The 16,532-nt window shown below is 40.2% G+C and overlaps 1 protein-coding gene across 2 annotated transcripts in view; it reads left to right on the top strand.

Annotated features, from left to right (window-relative positions):
* The window catches only part of DNAJB12 (DnaJ heat shock protein family (Hsp40) member B12), a 33,064-nt gene extending 18,723 nt beyond the window's left edge, over positions 1–14,341 (top strand). For both annotated transcript variants that reach the window (XM_026681256.2, XM_026681255.2), the window contains 4 exons: positions 186–295; positions 6,788–6,960; positions 7,697–7,849; positions 11,922–14,341. In XM_026681256.2, the coding sequence (XP_026537041.1) occupies positions 186–295; positions 6,788–6,960; positions 7,697–7,818 (405 nt within the window). In that variant the 3' untranslated portion in view covers positions 7,819–7,849; positions 11,922–14,341. The remainder of the gene's footprint in view (positions 1–185; positions 296–6,787; positions 6,961–7,696; positions 7,850–11,921) is intronic.
* The last annotated feature ends 2,191 nt before the right edge of the window (positions 14,342–16,532 follow it).

Genomic DNA, 16,532 nt, shown 5'->3' with positions numbered 1-16,532 from the left:
GGTGTTGACGTAAATCAAATGTGAGCAAATTCACATGACATCCAAAAGCTTAAGTTAAAAAAACAACAACAACCCACATTGTGGGCTACCAAAGAGACCATAGATGCAAGATTTGAGCCAAAATTGTTAAAGGTAAGTGGTTTGGAAGATGCAAATGATTGATATTTTCAATTCTTTCTTCCCAGGGTGGCCTTGGGCTGTTTGTCCAGCTGATGCCTATCCTCATTCTCATCATCGTGTCTGCCCTCAGCCAGATGATGGTCTCCAGTCCACCTTACAGTTTGAGTCATAGACCGTTAGTGACCATTATTCTTGTCCCTATAGTTAACCTGAGTAGTAAGGTTTTGGGAAAGACTGAAGAGTATAGCTTATATTTACCAGTGATTCCTGCTTCTTGGTGTGTTTTTCTCCATTTTTCTTTGTTTTCTTGGTTTCACACCATGCCTGCTGGGATAAGATTGCTTAAAACCATGATGGCGAACCTATGGCATGCGTGCCACAGGTGGCACACAGAGCCATTTGTGCGGGCACGCGAGCCTCAGGCAAACTTACCTCACTGTGCATGCACACACCTCCTAGCTGATTTTCGGCCTCCCAGAGGCTTGAAGGAAGCCTCTGCAGCCTTTGTAGGCCGAAAGCCAGGGCCATTTCGTCACTTTTTGTATTTCTGGAAATACCGGAAGTGATGAAACGGGCCCATTTTTCGGCCTACAAAGGCTGCAGAGACTTCCCTCGAGCCTCTGAGAGGCCGAAAAAGGCCTCAAAAGACCCGAAAATCAGCTGGGAGGTCAGGGAAGGGAAGGGATGCGGGGGGGGAGGGGGGAATCATGCGCACATGCGCAAGGGGTGTGTGGGGGGGCACACACATTGCCTTCTGGGTGCTGGCATGTGAGCTCGTGCGCAATTTTTGGCACAGGAGCCCAAAAAGTTTAGCCACCACTGGCTTAAAACATCCAGGTATTTATGTGGTAAACATTTACATGTAAGTTGTAGGACTTCACAATCTATGGAAGTAGAACTCATTTAGTTGAAACCTGACCCAGCCTATCATCTGTCATAAAGTGTACTATTTCACACATAGAAGCATTTGTGTGGCATCTGAAATCCTCCACAGATTGACTGTGCAGATAAATGATATTGACCATGTAATTAGAGGATGCCTTTCGGTTGCCATTTTCTGGGTCAGAAAATCCTCAGTGTGGAATTTTTCTAGTGACTCTAAATGCTGAGGTGACAATGACGGAAGGAGGGGATATTAGGTAGGGTACGTACCTCAAGTTACAACCCCAGAGTTCCCATGTATGTCAGAAAAAGCAACTTCCTGAATGCTAGGAAGGTTCCTACCAATCAGTGTTCATGGTACCAGGAAAGATAGACTCAATTCATGAAAATTGTCCAAAAAGGAAAGTAGAAAAGAAAGAAATGTGGATTTTCTGTAAGAATGGGCTGCCCCCTTACTATAGGAAGGGCTTTAGGTGGTTCCGGCAGAAGATTGGTTTGTTGTGCAATTGTCAGTTTACGGATGGATTGACATGTAGGATTGACAGAGGTAGGGCAGGAGATATTGCCCACAAAAATTGCTTATTCTGTGAGGACAAGATTTTTGGTTATTGAGGCTATAGGTACTTTCCCATTCTTTCCATACCATCGTTGTTCAATGAACCTTGAGGCATAGTCTGATTTTTCTGCGGGTCCTTCTCCAGCCTGGCATTGAATCGGCCAGAAGGGAAAGAAAATGTGGGCACTTGAGCCCTTGGACTGGAGGAGACATCCATTCTTTGACTGACAGGTTTTGGTTCCAAGTGGTCTGCTGGCAAAAAAAAGTCACAACTAATAGTCATAAGAGAGGATATAAATCTCATACGTTGTATTGCATGTTAGGATGCCACCATGGTTAACTGGGTTTTAGGAAATGTTGACTGCACAAGAATTATATTCTTTAAGGAGGTGGTTAGGTGTGAACTTCCCATATCTGGTGCCATTCTAAGATTATTTTTTTTAAAAAAGGATTATAAACTATACATTCAGATTGGCACTTTTGACATCCATATACTAATTGTTTAAATTGATATAGCACATTTTTATGATAAAATACTTTCGGTTTGGACTTCAAATTTTGTAAATTCTACATTTCTTAAATATCGAATTCCAAAACCTAACTCAGATCTCAAAACAACTGATTCAACAAATCGATGTTGGAATTCAGCATTTAACAAAGGCAGAATTCATGAATATTTTTAAAATGCAGTTTTAAAAACTGTGTGTGGTGGTGGTGATGTTCTTTGACGTTCCCTCCTCCTCTAGCTATTCTTCATAGCAACATCGTGCTGTGATATTCCATGGATTTTTATCAGCTGGTGACATGACTATAGGCCCTTGTGCAAGACCACAGCTTTGATAAAAACTCTTAGTAGCTTTCCATGTCATACTCTGGAAGAAGCCAAGATATTTCTCTTTGTCATTAGATGCAGAAGTCCTCTTTTTCCTGAAACTCAGAAGAAACCTTCCCTTTGTTCAGTCTACATCTCCTTCCTCAATGGCTTGCTTCCTTAATAATTTATTGATTAGTCCTATACCGTATGTTTAGAAAAGTCAATATAGGAGCTACGTAGTTCTAGGATAAAATAGACAAGAGAAAATACAGTAATAAAATACACATTCATAAGAACAAACAGATAAATGTATCATTTTTACAGGATATAATGAGTTCTTGTATACATTAGAGCCCAGGAGGAAATAAGACAATCTGAAATCCAGATCCCAGTGTGCTGTTCTTTCAAGTAGTGATGTTAAGTACCTACTTAAGGTACCTATGTAAGAGCGGCATATCAGTCAAACAACATGAGCAATATCATATATTGATGTATGTCATAATGTATATAATATCTGGGGCACTGCATGTACACATTCTCTCATGATATGGCAGGTGGTAGAAGTGTCCGTATATGGCCATGGAATCCAACAACTCAAATTTTGCTCTAGAATAGCCCTTCTTGAGAATCGTGTCAAAACTCATTGATAGGTATTTTTCAAATTGAAAAAGAGTTTTCTTCTTTGCCAAGCAATTTTTTTTTTCGATGCCAAAAACTCTTTGTCATCTTGCACACTGATATCTGGGGCTCCTATTTAAAAATTTCCAATAAAGAAGAATATTTGTAGCTCATGGTTGGGGGTGAGGGGGTCCTTGACGCTCTCTCAGCTTGGTTGTTTTCTTGCAGACTTTTCATTACCCAAACTAGGTAACATGTTTTTAGGGAACCTATCTGGGGTAATGAAATGTCTGCCAGAATACAGCCAAGCTCAGAGAGCGCCAAGGACCCTACATTGAAAAATCCCCTTGCCTAGGAGACAGCTGAGAGTAAATATTTGGTGTGAAATAACGTTAGTAAGTCAGTTTACTTAGGAAGTAGGCTGAGCCAAATTTCCCTGGTCCGCTATACATATTTTGGGTAGCCTATCAGGATCCTTTGATTAAATCCTCTGCCAGCCATGTGGGAATTTTATTATTCTCTGTGTGTGAGGGTGGATACCCGTTTCCGTTCTGATCATACGAGCTGGTGTGTTCTTATCCATTCCCAGTATGCTTAAACAATGAGCCTGAACTTGTTCAAGTGAGGTGACTTTTATAAGACACGCCCCCCCCCTCCCATCCTTCTCCAGTAGAGACTCAAAAGGGAAACCAAATGGATTGAGTGCACCGGCTCACTGCAGATAAGTCCGCAGAATTAACCAAACGGCAATCATTTTGGAAGCAATGGCATCCCCTGCCTGAGCAACTGAATGCATTTATACAGGCACGGCACCAGCCATTTGCCGCTAGAATACAGCAGATAATAGACCGATGTATATGGATAGCCAGAAGGGGGCAATGCTGCCTTATCCATTCTTCCTTCCAAGAAGACAAAGTTGTTAGAAGAACCTGACCTTGCCAGCTGCCTTGGTGGAGGAAAATGTATTGCTGCTAAAAAGGCCGGAGTTCAGCCATCTAAGTGGTAGATTTCATCCTTGTTTGGATTATCACCCATGTAAACAAACCTGTCAAATGGGGAAAAAAAAGATTTGTCTCCAATTCATGTGCATAATGCTTGACTGTCTGTCTGTCTTGGGTTAAGAGATCATCTTCTGACACAAAGCCCAGGGTACTAAAGTGTTCCTTTCTGGATGGCATTGGTGGGGGAAGTGGGTAGGAACATAGACAGCCAACTAGAGGTTTAAGTGTCTGTTGCAGAGGAAAAACAACAACATCCCATTTCTAAAAATCCCATCGTGTGTAGAAGAAATCTCTAGTATTCTAGAGCCTTGGTGGCGCAGCCGTCTGCCTGCAATTTGGCAGATCGAATCTCACCAGGCTCATGGTTGACTCAGCCTTCCATCCTTCTGAGGTGGGTAAAACGAGGACCCACATTGTTGTTGGCCATAGGCTGACTCTGTAAACCAGGGGTCCCCAACCACCGGTCCGCGGACCGGTCCCGGTCCGTGGAACAAGTCCTACCGGGCCGCTGGTTTGCTGGGCGCCGCCATCTTGTTTTGATGAAAAAGTGCTTCGGTGAGCTTTTCCGGTAGAAAGCCATTTCTACCCGGAAAAGCTCACCGAACGCTAGCGCTCCATCTTGTTTTGATGAAAAAGTGCTTCCGGTGAGCTCACCGGAAGCACTTTTTCATCAAAACAAGATGGCGGCGCCCAGCTGATGCCGGTACCGGGCCGCGCCATAAAAAAGGTTGGGGATACCGGGCCGCGGCATAAAAAAGGTTGGGGATCACTGCTGTAAACCATTTAGAGAGGGCTGTAAAGCACTGTAAAGCAATATATATAAGTCTAAGTGCTATTGCTGTTCTCGTATGTGATGCAGACGTATGATTTAAGGAGCAATACATTTTTGTTTTACAGTACTACCTTGGTATTCAACTGCTTTAAAACTCACCAAATTTGGTACTCAACGCATTTTGACGTGAAAATTTTGTCCTGGTGTTCATTTGTTTGATACTCAATGCACAAATTAGAACGTATTGATGTCGGTTGTCTTGAGATTCACTAAATTATTCCTTGTGGAAAAAAATTGTTCGTTACAGTTTTTGGTGCTCATTGTTAACTCACCAGTTAACAATGAGTACCAAGGTATCACTCTATATAAACATTTATGGATGCTTTTATCTTATTCAGGAGGAAATAGCAATTGTTTGTTTGAGACAGTACCATCTCTGCGGGGTTGAGGATAAGGTATAATAAGTAGGGTGAGTTGGATAGGGTTCCTAAGCTAGGCTAGGAAAGCCAAAAGCACTATTTCTTTGTAAATATCTAGCAAGTAGATTCACAAGAATTCCTCCCTCAAAAAAGGTACTCAAAATATATGGAAATTAGATATGATAAGAGTAAACAAACAGATGGAACTAAACATAACATAGAGCGATAGACATTTCTTCCATAAAAAAACCAATCTTTGCAATTTCTAGCTCAATCCATAATATTGTCATTTTTCTGTAACAATGAGAGTCAGGGCGCTTTTGAAATGGAGGGATTCTGTAAGTACTCAAGATACCAAGAACTGGCTCTAGCTTTGCATAAAAACATGGCTTTTGGTCTGAAACAAAGAGAACGAATAATTTGCATGGCCCAAAAACTGGGGGGATGGACGGATGGGGACACATTTAAGACAAAGCAATTAGTGATTTGCAAAGCCTGATTAGATTATCATTTCTGTTGCAAGGGCTTATACATAGTCTTGAAGGCATTAAAATAAAAGTATTTACTAAACATAGGCGCAGCTTTCAAGAACAACTAATTCCTCACCTCAAGTGCTGAGAAACTTGGGGAAAGGCCTGTAGACATTCTGAAACATGAGAATTACGGAATACTTTCAGTAAGAGGAAAAAGTCTTCTCAGCAGATTACTTTTAATCTAGCCCCGTAGCAAAGAGAGGATCAGGTTCCTTTTTTTCTCTTTCCAAAGTAATAAGGAAGAGCTCCATCTCTTTTCAAGTTAGCACAAGTTGTTTCTTTCAGGGTCCCTGACATAAGAGACAAAAGTGCCCCTTTGTTGCTTCAGCCGTAGGGAAACCAATTGGTTGTCTCAGAAATATGTCTCTTTTGGGAGCATCTGCAGCAGGTTAATTCAGACCTTTGGTTTCTGGTGACATGCTTTAACTTGCAGACCAAAGGCCAAGGCCCCCAAACTTGGCAACTGTAAGGCTTGTGGACTTCCAACTCCCAGAATTCCTGAGCTACCATGACTGGAGGAGGAATTCTGGGAGTTGAAATCCACAAGTCTTAAAGCTGTCAAGTTTGAAGACCCCTGGCCTAAATTGAAGAGGTTGCAGAAGGTCTGTGGGATGTCAGTAGTGGTCAAGGACATTGGAAAGAGGTGACAAAATGGGATTTTCAGGAACAAACCGTTGAGATAATGGAGAGATTGTTGAGGCAGACCCCTTCCTCTATTCCAAATCACATTCATTATTCTTATACAAAGGCTTATGTTTATTTAATGTCCTCTATTAGGCTCCTTCTCCCCTTGTTAAATTTTCCCTTCCCACGAAGTAGCTAGCAACAACCTGTTCTTAAGCTTTACATTGTTTCTGCCTGTGGATAATCCACACCAAAGGGCCTGACAACCACTCTGTTCTTGCAAGAGCAGCATGGCAGAGGATAAAGGAAGATTTGGGTAGCAGAGTTTGCTTTTGGGTGGGATTGGCTGGTATTGGGTCTTCGGTCTCCTTATCCCAACAAATGTTCCTTTGCATGTGGGTAGGGTGTGCAATTTTGACCGTTGCTTTTGTCCTCTTTTTTCCTCCAGGTCGGTGGGCCATGTATTTAAACGAATGACTGAGCATTTGAAAGTGTCTTACTATGTAGGGGACAGCTTTGCAGAAGAATACACAGGCACGAATCTTAAAAACGTAGAGAGGAGCGTGGAAGATGATTATATTGCAAACCTCAGAAATAACTGTTGGAAAGAAAAACAGCAGAGTGAGTAGCTCCGCTTTGAAGACATTGGACAAAGAGATATGCAGGATCAAGGCATTGTAAACTGCATCTCAAGAAATTCTGTATTAGCTTCTTTATTATATTTATATCCCATTCCTGTAGATTGGGCCTGACAAAGATGTTGGAAAGAGGTTTATTGATAGTTAAAATGAAGCCCCCTTTATAAGTGAGGTGCATTTGACAATTTAGCTGTTGCAGCTCATGTGTGATTTATGTGTGCCCCTATGTACAAACAGACCCTGCAAAGAGCCACATGAGCTTTCCAGAGGATATAATGTGTTTATGCTGAGGGGAAGAATGTTTGACTTGTGCTAGCATGTCTTGCAAAGCGTTCCTTTCAACTGCTTTATACAACCCTATTGATCATTACAATCTGCACTAATTCTATTGTCCTGTTTCCCCGAACTTAGAGTTTAAAATATCCAAATTGAACAATAGTTCCCAAGCTTTCCATCTTTGCACTCGACCTCCTTTAAAAATTCTGCTTAAGCCAACCTGTAACTACAACATCTGAGGCAGGGGGTTTAAGCCGTGAATAAATATTTTTGACAACTCCTTTTTGCAGCTCCCAGCTGAGGATGGCAGGTGACAAAATGAGGTAACCGTATTCTCTCTCCAGTGAAATCCACAAAAGTAGATCAGAAATGCAATACAAACTAAAAAGTTGCAAAGCTCCCTGGACTGTTAACTTTGATGATTTGGCTTTCTTCTTTTACAGAGGAAGGCTTACTTTACCGGGCCCGTTATTTTGGTGATTCAGATCTGTATCAGAGAGCACAGAAGATGGGCACACCCAGCTGTACCAGGCTGTCTGAAGTTCAAGCATCAATGCATGGATAGCTGTGGCAGAAAACAGTCCCTAGAGACCTAAGTAAGAGCTGGCAATTTCTATTTCTGAGACCTGGGAAGTTTGCTTTAGGAATGCTCATTTTCCAGGGTCATTTAGAATCCGAAAGCTACTTATTTGTTTTGTGCTAAATCGTGGTTAGTTTTAGCATAGTTCGCCAAATAAGCAAGTGTTAGGCTTGCAGACAAAAAAGACACCTCTTTGGTCGTTCTTAGATCATCCTCTCCATTTTTTGCAACATTTCCTATGCATCTCTCTGAATTAGTTTCATGTTCAGTTTGGGTACATTTAAAGTCAGTTTAATGTCAGGGTTCCAAGTAACACACCCATAGCAATCAAAACTCCAAAGCAATTATATCCCTCAGAGATTGGACGTGTCATATTAGCATGAGCTGGTGAAAACCAATTCTAAATGTGCCTACCGTTTTCACCTAATTAAAAGTGAAAGTTCTTTCACTTTCTCCAAACAATCAGTCACATGGTCCAATCAGGATACAGTCCAGTTGCTAGATGACTCCAACTCCCTTCTTCTGGACACCTGATGGGAATATGCTTGGTTCCCAAGAGAAAAGAATTTTATCTGGGCTACAGCACCCCAGCTATCTCTACTTCCCCACCTCCCTTTCCCATAGCTCCAGTTGTGGTAGCACCGAAGCCCCAAAATGGCTGCAACCAGGTCAGCTTCAGGGTTGACAAACAAATTGGGAATAAACAAAATGCTCCTATTTACGCATCATGCTAAGCCATAGATTTCTCTTGAAAGCCAACATGAATCATGGTTTCAGCAGTTTATTACCCCAAACCCATTTTTTAAAGCTCACTGACCCCATTTGCCTGTTATGTTAAGACAAAAAATAATAATCAAACTGCATAACAACCAACCCAAAACGTGACTTCCTGTATGCTGTCTGGTCCCTCTTGATGCTCATGTGCTCTTGTCTTCATCTCTTTGCCAAGCCCTTTAGCTTAAGTTAAATAGCTGCACTTTCCCGATTGTCAGCAGTGTCTCTGGTTGGTGGGCAGTTGTCAAAATGAGCAAGGTGGCAGATGGAGCATTATGGTGCAAGGCCCACCCCTTTTCTACATGCATTGTTCACAGGTATCAAAGGGGCAGGACTTGCTTTGTCTGCCATCTTGCTGGTTTTGAGTGGCCTCCCCCTCTCTGCAAACACTACTGGGGGAGGGGTCCCTTCTGTTTCTCAAGAGCAATGTTAATTTCGGTGCAGAAATAATTATTGGGAAGCTGATGGGCCTGTTGCACAATGGTTGGGGAACATCTTCTTAAAAGCACTCACTGTTAAAGCTTTTGAGCAGCAGTGGCTTCAACGAAAGGTAGAGTATCAAGAATCAAGTTGTGCAGTCAGCTATGGATTGTTGCGGTAGTGTTGAAATACTAGTTTTGCAAACTGAGTTCAGAGGTGGCTTAAAGGCTCCTGTGATTCTTCAAAATCATTTAAGCAATTAAATCACTTCACCCATGTGTGCTTAGCCAACTTGCCTTACTCTTCAAGTCAAAACCAATTTAGTCATAATATCTCAGGCATTGGACATTTGGAAGATGACACTCTAGTTCATTTTAAGAGTTAGTATCAATGCAGGAATTTACAAAAATAACAAATCACACTGATTTGTCCCTCATAGTGAGAATTTCCTACCAATAATGATTGGTTGGCCATAAAATTGTAAGCATTGAAATAATACTCAACAGCTTCAAAGAGATGAGAACATCTGTTGCATTTAGCCCTGGTTAAATGCCTTTAAAAGAAAACAAAAACTTGTATAAAATACACAGCCACTGATTTAGGATAGTGATGCTTCTGTAACTTTCCAATTAGAATTGTTTATCACCTAAAACTGTTGTCTTTGTCACCACCCTTCTTTGTCTTGTTTCTTGTATTCCATTTTAATATGGGTCAGTTCTCCACAAAGCAACACACAACATGCACATTACACAATGAACAGAAGCTTTGGGGTGATTGCTTAACAAATCCATAGACATTATATCACCTTATTTATGTGAATATTTCTAAAGTTGAAACAATCTTCAAACACTTCATATGGGGCCCACTGATCAAAATATAAAATAATAATTTTAAGCACTGCAAAAATAATACAGTACATTGGAATGTAAGAGTCAACTGATTACTCCAGCAACAAATTCTAAACCAAACTCACATTCACACAGCTGAGAAGGCAAAAAAACAACAACCCAAAAACCATAGTTAAGATATGCCCCCTATTTTATTCCAAACATGCACACCGTTGAACTGTATTTTCTACCCCAGAAGCAATTATTATTTGGGGGAGCGGGTTCCAGAAACTGGAATTCTGAAACTTAAAGTTTGGGAAGCTTCAAATGGAAGTCTCTCTAGGATGTTAATCCCACTAGCTAATGGGATTAAGATGGTGGTTAGGTGCACTAATGGATTGGGTGCTTTGGCTTAGCCCAGAGATCTCCAAACTTGGCGACTTTAAGACTTGTGGATTTCAACTCCCAGAATTCCTCCTCCAGTCATGTTAGCTCAGGAATTCTGGGAGTTGAAGTCCACAAGCCTTAAACTTGCCAAGTTTGAAGACCCTTGCTGTAAGAGATAGCCCACAAGATTTTAGGCAGCACGAATGACAGTTGCATTAGAATCTTCCAGGGCTCTGCCCTCCCTCCCAACTGGAGCTGAGCTAGATTAATGATCATTGATCAGGTGAAACCTGGCTAAAAACTTAACTGACTTCTAGTCGCACAACTCTTCTTCTTCCTGTGGCATGTGTTTTATGTTGAGTGAGAAAATGGAACAGAAAGAGTTAGATTGCAACTGTATTTGATATAATGGTGTTCCATGCTAAACACACACACACACACACCCTTCCTTCTGGAACCGATTTGACTTGAATTTCAAGCAAACCACCCCAGCCATAGCTATGCTACCTTGGTGAGCAAAAGATTTTAGTCATTTTTTTTATAAATGTTAGAGAGGCTTAACAGACTTCTATTTAAGGCATCCTAGATATCTGAGGCTGCTATAGGTAAGGCACTGTGGCTTTTTGTTTAAGACTTTTGTTCCTAAGAACAATGTTCTGAATGTTGATATATGTTTGGGAATAAAGGGAGAAACATTTGAAGAACACCTGAGAAGCCTTCTGCAGAGTAAATACTAAATACTCACACTTGTCTGCAGCGATAGTCTTCATTGACCAGTGTTCCTTTTCAGGGAAACCCATAAAAGGAGAGAAAAATAGTCAAGATGACAGAAAGCCATATAGGAAGAGTTATATTTGATAATACATGTCATCCCTGCGGAAAGAATGGTATTTGCCCAGAAGTGGAAGGAGAAAGAAATCCCTAGTGAAGACAAAGTAATAAATACATTTCTGATATGCGCTGAAATGGATAGGCTAACCCTAGAGATGAAAAATAAGGATGAATTGGAATATTATATCATTTGGAATAGATTTTATCATTGGTGGGGACAGAAAAAAAGGACGGAAAAAAAGATGGAAAGCGGCTGTCAAGAGGATATCTGTGACTATGAAACTAAAATAATACTAAGAATGTGGGAGGATGTAATTAAGGATGAATAAATATATAACACATATATATATGTATATGTATATGTATATGTATACACACACACACACACACATACATACATACACATGCACATATGTATATAAGATCTATATTATATCACGTTATAATAAAATGATGACCAAAAGTTATGTCAAAACGATTTCACCATGTTCAATGATTTTTTTAAATGTTATGTTTAATATTAATATTAATAAAAGATGGTGGAAAGAAATACAACTGTGTGATTGAAGGGGCTCCAGTTTTTGTAGGCATTCAAGGCACCTGGCTTCAGTCAATGTAGTCACGCCAGCTTCTCTTTTTTGTTTGTTTTTTAATCTTACCCTGCAAATGCCCCATTATGCATTTTATTTCAATGTTTAAAGACCAAAAAAAAAAGAAAAAAAAGAATAAGAATTGGGTTCTAAATTAACATTTCCAGTTCTGTCAGTCTGTTCTTTAATGGAAAGGCCAGTCCTGTCGCCCTAATAATGGACTAGAGACTAATGATGCTTCTGCTGTTTTTCTCCTCAGACTCTTCAAATGCCTGAAGACTTTGGGGGAAGTGCACTGAGCCAAGGAGACAGACTTTCTATTTAAAGAATCAGTCCTTAAATTAAAATGGCATTGGAGTATTAACAACGCACAACTGCCCTCTCCTCTCTTTATCTGTCCAGCATTAGACTTGAACATCTCTTAAGACAAGGAGGGAAAAGACGGCTGGTCTTATTTTTCTCTCTCTCCCTCCCTCCCTCTCCCTCCCTCCAAAGGATCCCCTTCCCCCAAGAACAGTTGTTGAGTTGCTTTGGTTTCCTTTCAAGATCTGCAGAAAAATCAGGAGCAGTGGAGAAAGTTCTGCGATTGCACTAGTCACTTCAGAGAGCAAGGGAGGAACTGGAAGAGCTAGAAATTAAGATTAATTTTAAAAGACATTATTTAGAATTTAACTCACCATTGTAAATATGTTGTACTTCTAAACTATGCAGGGATAGAATTAAATTATTTCCATTTTTTTTTCTTTTTCTTTTTTCTTTTCTTTTTTGCTGAACTTCATAATTTACTATCTCTGAATTCCAGCTTCTTTTTCCCTGCCTGGGCCCTCGTTCCCTTTTCTGGCCCAATGTCCTGTTTTCTATCAATGGCAATCTTATCTGACAATACAAATGTTTTATATTTTATAATGGCTTGGACTTTCTGGGAAAGAAAGAAAAAAAAGTAAATTCACAAACCCTGAAACTGTTTCCTTTTTTAAATGTGAAATACTGAGCCCAATAGATATATTTTCTACGGACACGTTTTGGCCTAGTTTCGGACTTGCAACATATGGCGGCTTTTGCTCAACGACTCGTTCTTCCTAATAAACGGAGAACAAATTGTCTCAAAATGATCTTCAGTTCACCAGGATGGCTTTTGCTGTGTGAACTTTTTTGGGGGAACAGGGGGTTAGATTTTGCAGACTTTTCATTTTTTGCCTTCCAATCAGGGTTCATTTTGCTACCCAGAGGTGTGCTATTGTTTTCCCCCCCGAAGTGATATCCCTTTCTGCCTTTTCCCCTGCTCCCCAATCAGATTTCCTCTGGCTCTACAAAATAGTTTTTCTTTAACAAAATGTTGCTGCTGATTTCATTCCAGGGACCTGCTTTGCGCTGGCGTGGCCTACCAAGTAGTGATGCGTAGTAGCTAGCGTACTTTTCCATTTGGTGAGACTCTATAGAGCAGGGGTGTCTATGGTTGGCAACTTTAAGACTTATGGACTTCAACACCCAGAATTCCCCACACGGAATTCTGGGAGTTGAGGTCCACAAGTCTTAAAAGTTGCCAAATGTGGATACCCCCTTCTCTAGAGTAAGGAAAGGCTGTGTAGCAACAATGCTCATAGACTCTGATGAGAATCTTCCTCAGGAGAACGGGACTCTTATGTCCCTTTCCTCAGGAAAGAAGGCCATCTCTGCCCAACAAGCTTTTGCTACTTTCCGTTATTTAAGCCACCAAAAGAGGCAAAGAATAATTCTTATTACTTGACTGGGCTGTGAAGTCCAACTTTGAAAAAAATGCTACATAATGCCAGACTTTTTTAAAAACCTTTTTAACTCCATACAATGCTGTCAGAAGAGCCTTAAGAGAAGTTACTTCCAAGAGCTGAGCCATTCACTAGAGTTAACAGTTAATGCTCCTAGTTCCAATAAGCCTCATCATCTTGAATTAGCAGTAATCTGAAGATGCTTCCACCCCTGCAAGAGGTTTTGTGTTTTCCTTAGTCAAAAAAGATTCCTTTTACAGGCATGGCTCAACTCCTACCACCAAAGCAAATCAGCCCTCAGGATCAGGGTAATAGGTTAAGAAATGGCTTAGTTATGCCAAGGAAGTAGCATTACTATTAATTATTTCACACTGGAACCTTCTTTACATTGCTGTTAGTTTTGTCCAGAAGCCTTTATATTATTTTGTTGGTGAACACCCATCTAAAGACCTGTTCAGAATTGTTCAAGTACCAAATGAGAGTTGATGGATTGGGGCGGTCTAATAATTTCTTTGGCATCGACAAATGGATCTTGATTTGAACTGAGTTGCTGGGTTCCCTTTTTCCTGTCATAAGCGGCCATCTTGATGGACAAATCCACTCCATTTGTCTGCGACCCCAAGGAGATGCCTTCACTCCCGGAGAACATACCGTGACTCAAAACCTCAGCCCTCCTGATTAGCATTCAGTGATCCCTCTGGCCATTATGTAGGATCACTTGTCCAGCTGCACAGCGCAGAATTACCAGCTTGTGAGATGGCAACAGGAGCCCCAGGCCATAACAAAATCAGATCTTTTTGATTTTCTTAAGTAGATAGCTGGGGATGAATGAGCAACGTGCAATAAAAAGCATAGGTCTTGAAAGATATTGAAGAAGGCTGTATTTCTTAATTATATAATTGTACATCTATAAATAAAGATTTATAACATGAAAGTTTGTTCTTAGTGTTTGTGTCACCGTACAAGCAAAGGAGTCATTCCACCAAATGCCATGATGGGGTCATCCCAGCAGCTGCCCTTAAACTGAATTGGTGCTTGTTTTTAGTAATGAATATATTTCTGGACTCCACAATAGGCAAAGCTTATTTACAAGAATCCATAGAAACTGAATGTTCTGCTGATCCAAATAACATAAACCTTAGAAGCTCTCTTTATGAAAAGCTGCTATGCTGTATGCTGAAAATGGCTGTCAGATTACCTAATGAAGAATACTCTTCCCCGATATCATTTCAACCACAATGTCTCCTAATATTTTAGCATTCTTAATGATACCATGAATTCAGAGATTCCAGAGACAACAAATTGTAACTCTGCACATAGTTGGGGAGGTGATTCCCACCGTAGAAGATTGCTCTCATGCTTCCAACCAAGCGAATGGTTAATACTGCCATGGAATAAAAAAATAATATTCCAGAGTTGATGGAACCTACAAGCTACCTCTGGAGCTGATGGTTGGCATTTCATGTTAAAAATTATGTGGAGAGAAGCTATGTATAGTGCCTCACGGGATTCCAGAATATATAGACAAGACTTTCAACCTTCCAAGGACAAAATTAGGTGTATTAATTTTGGAGTTTCTTCCAGGGATATCAAAGGTTGCTATCAGATATGATGGCTCTCCCCAGGGTATAGATCCTGGATGTGATAAACAGATTATTGAGACTTGTCAAGTTCATGGATAGTGATTCATATTCACTAGATTACATGGAAATGAATAATACTTCCAGGTCTTGTGAATGTATTTTGTCTGACTGAAACCCTGAAGAGGAAGATAATGGACCTGGTTTGAGTGTTTCTATGTGTATAAATGATAAGAGGACTATAAGAAAGTTCTAAAGTTAAATGATGGTTACAGGAGTGATGATAGAAAAAGTTCATTCTTGAACCACCAGCTAAGTTCACACCTACCTTTCATTTACTTTGAGAGCTTGTGAAACATAAACGGCAGAGATGGGAATGCAAGAATCTATTCTAACCTCCACTCTCACACACACACACATATATATACACACACTATGAAAAAATGGCACAAATACCCTTTCCTAGACCCAGAAATATTCATATTTCTGGAATATTTCCTGCAGCCAATTAGCTCATCAGGGAGATAGATTGCAGACTCAACCTGGAAGAAAATCAACCTTTACTGTAAAAGAAACTAAGAGGATATGCAGATACCTAGAAATTTTCCAAGAAAGCAGTTGAGAGATATTGATACTCTGATGCAATACAGTTGGAAAGAAGATGAGCTGATCTCTGTTGGAAATTGAATATGATAGAAGTCGCTGAAGTTTGACAGGATGATTCCCCAAATTGGAATGTAGCAGTGGAAGGATGTCATTACAAGTAGTCCTCAAATTATGATCACAATTGGGACCAAAATTTTGTTCACTAACCGATGTGATTAAGCAAGTCATCATGTGACCAGACCCAATTTTATGACCATTTTCACCATGGTTATTAAGCACATGTGGGTTCCCCATTGACTGTCAGAAGCTAACTGAGAAGGTGGCAAATTTTAATCATCTGACCTCAGTGGTGATGTGGCAGTCATAACTTTGAGGATTGGTCGCAAGTCCCATTTTAGTGCCTTTACTGTATAACTTTAAACTATCATTAAGTGAATGGTCGTAAGTTTAGGGGTACCTGTAAGTAGAGCAAATACAAGAGAAGTAGCATTATATGTCACACATTTACACCTGCAAAAAATAATAAAAATCAAGCAACTGAATAATGGCTGTGTGAGGAAATAAAACTAAGTGGAGAAAGTAATTCAGATGGCATTTTTAAGAGCAAAAGTGGATGATGTTTTTTTCCAAAGTTATACCCCTTACCAGAAAGCAAAAACTAATAATAATAATGAGTTAAACAATCTTGATATCTGAAGGGGGTAAGAGCTAATGGGTTTACAGTAAGTTACATTACGGTGAGCTTCAGATGAACATAAAATGGAATATATTGACGCTAACAATCCTTCACAATGAAGGCTTTTAAGTAGATCGGAGAAGTTACTTGCTTATGTTCTGAAATTCTGGCAGTGAGGTTAGAGCCTAGCCTAAAGAGTTTACAACCCACTACCCACTTATAGATTATATAGACATTCTGGACATTATCCTGAAATATTTTGT

This window comes from Notechis scutatus, chromosome 4, assembly GCF_049901735.1.
Source record: "Notechis scutatus isolate UNSWTSFEM ecotype Mainland chromosome 4, rNotScu1.2, whole genome shotgun sequence".
Classification (NCBI taxonomy): Eukaryota; Metazoa; Chordata; class Lepidosauria; order Squamata; family Elapidae; genus Notechis; species Notechis scutatus.
This window is presented reverse-complemented; position numbering and strand designations above follow the sequence as displayed.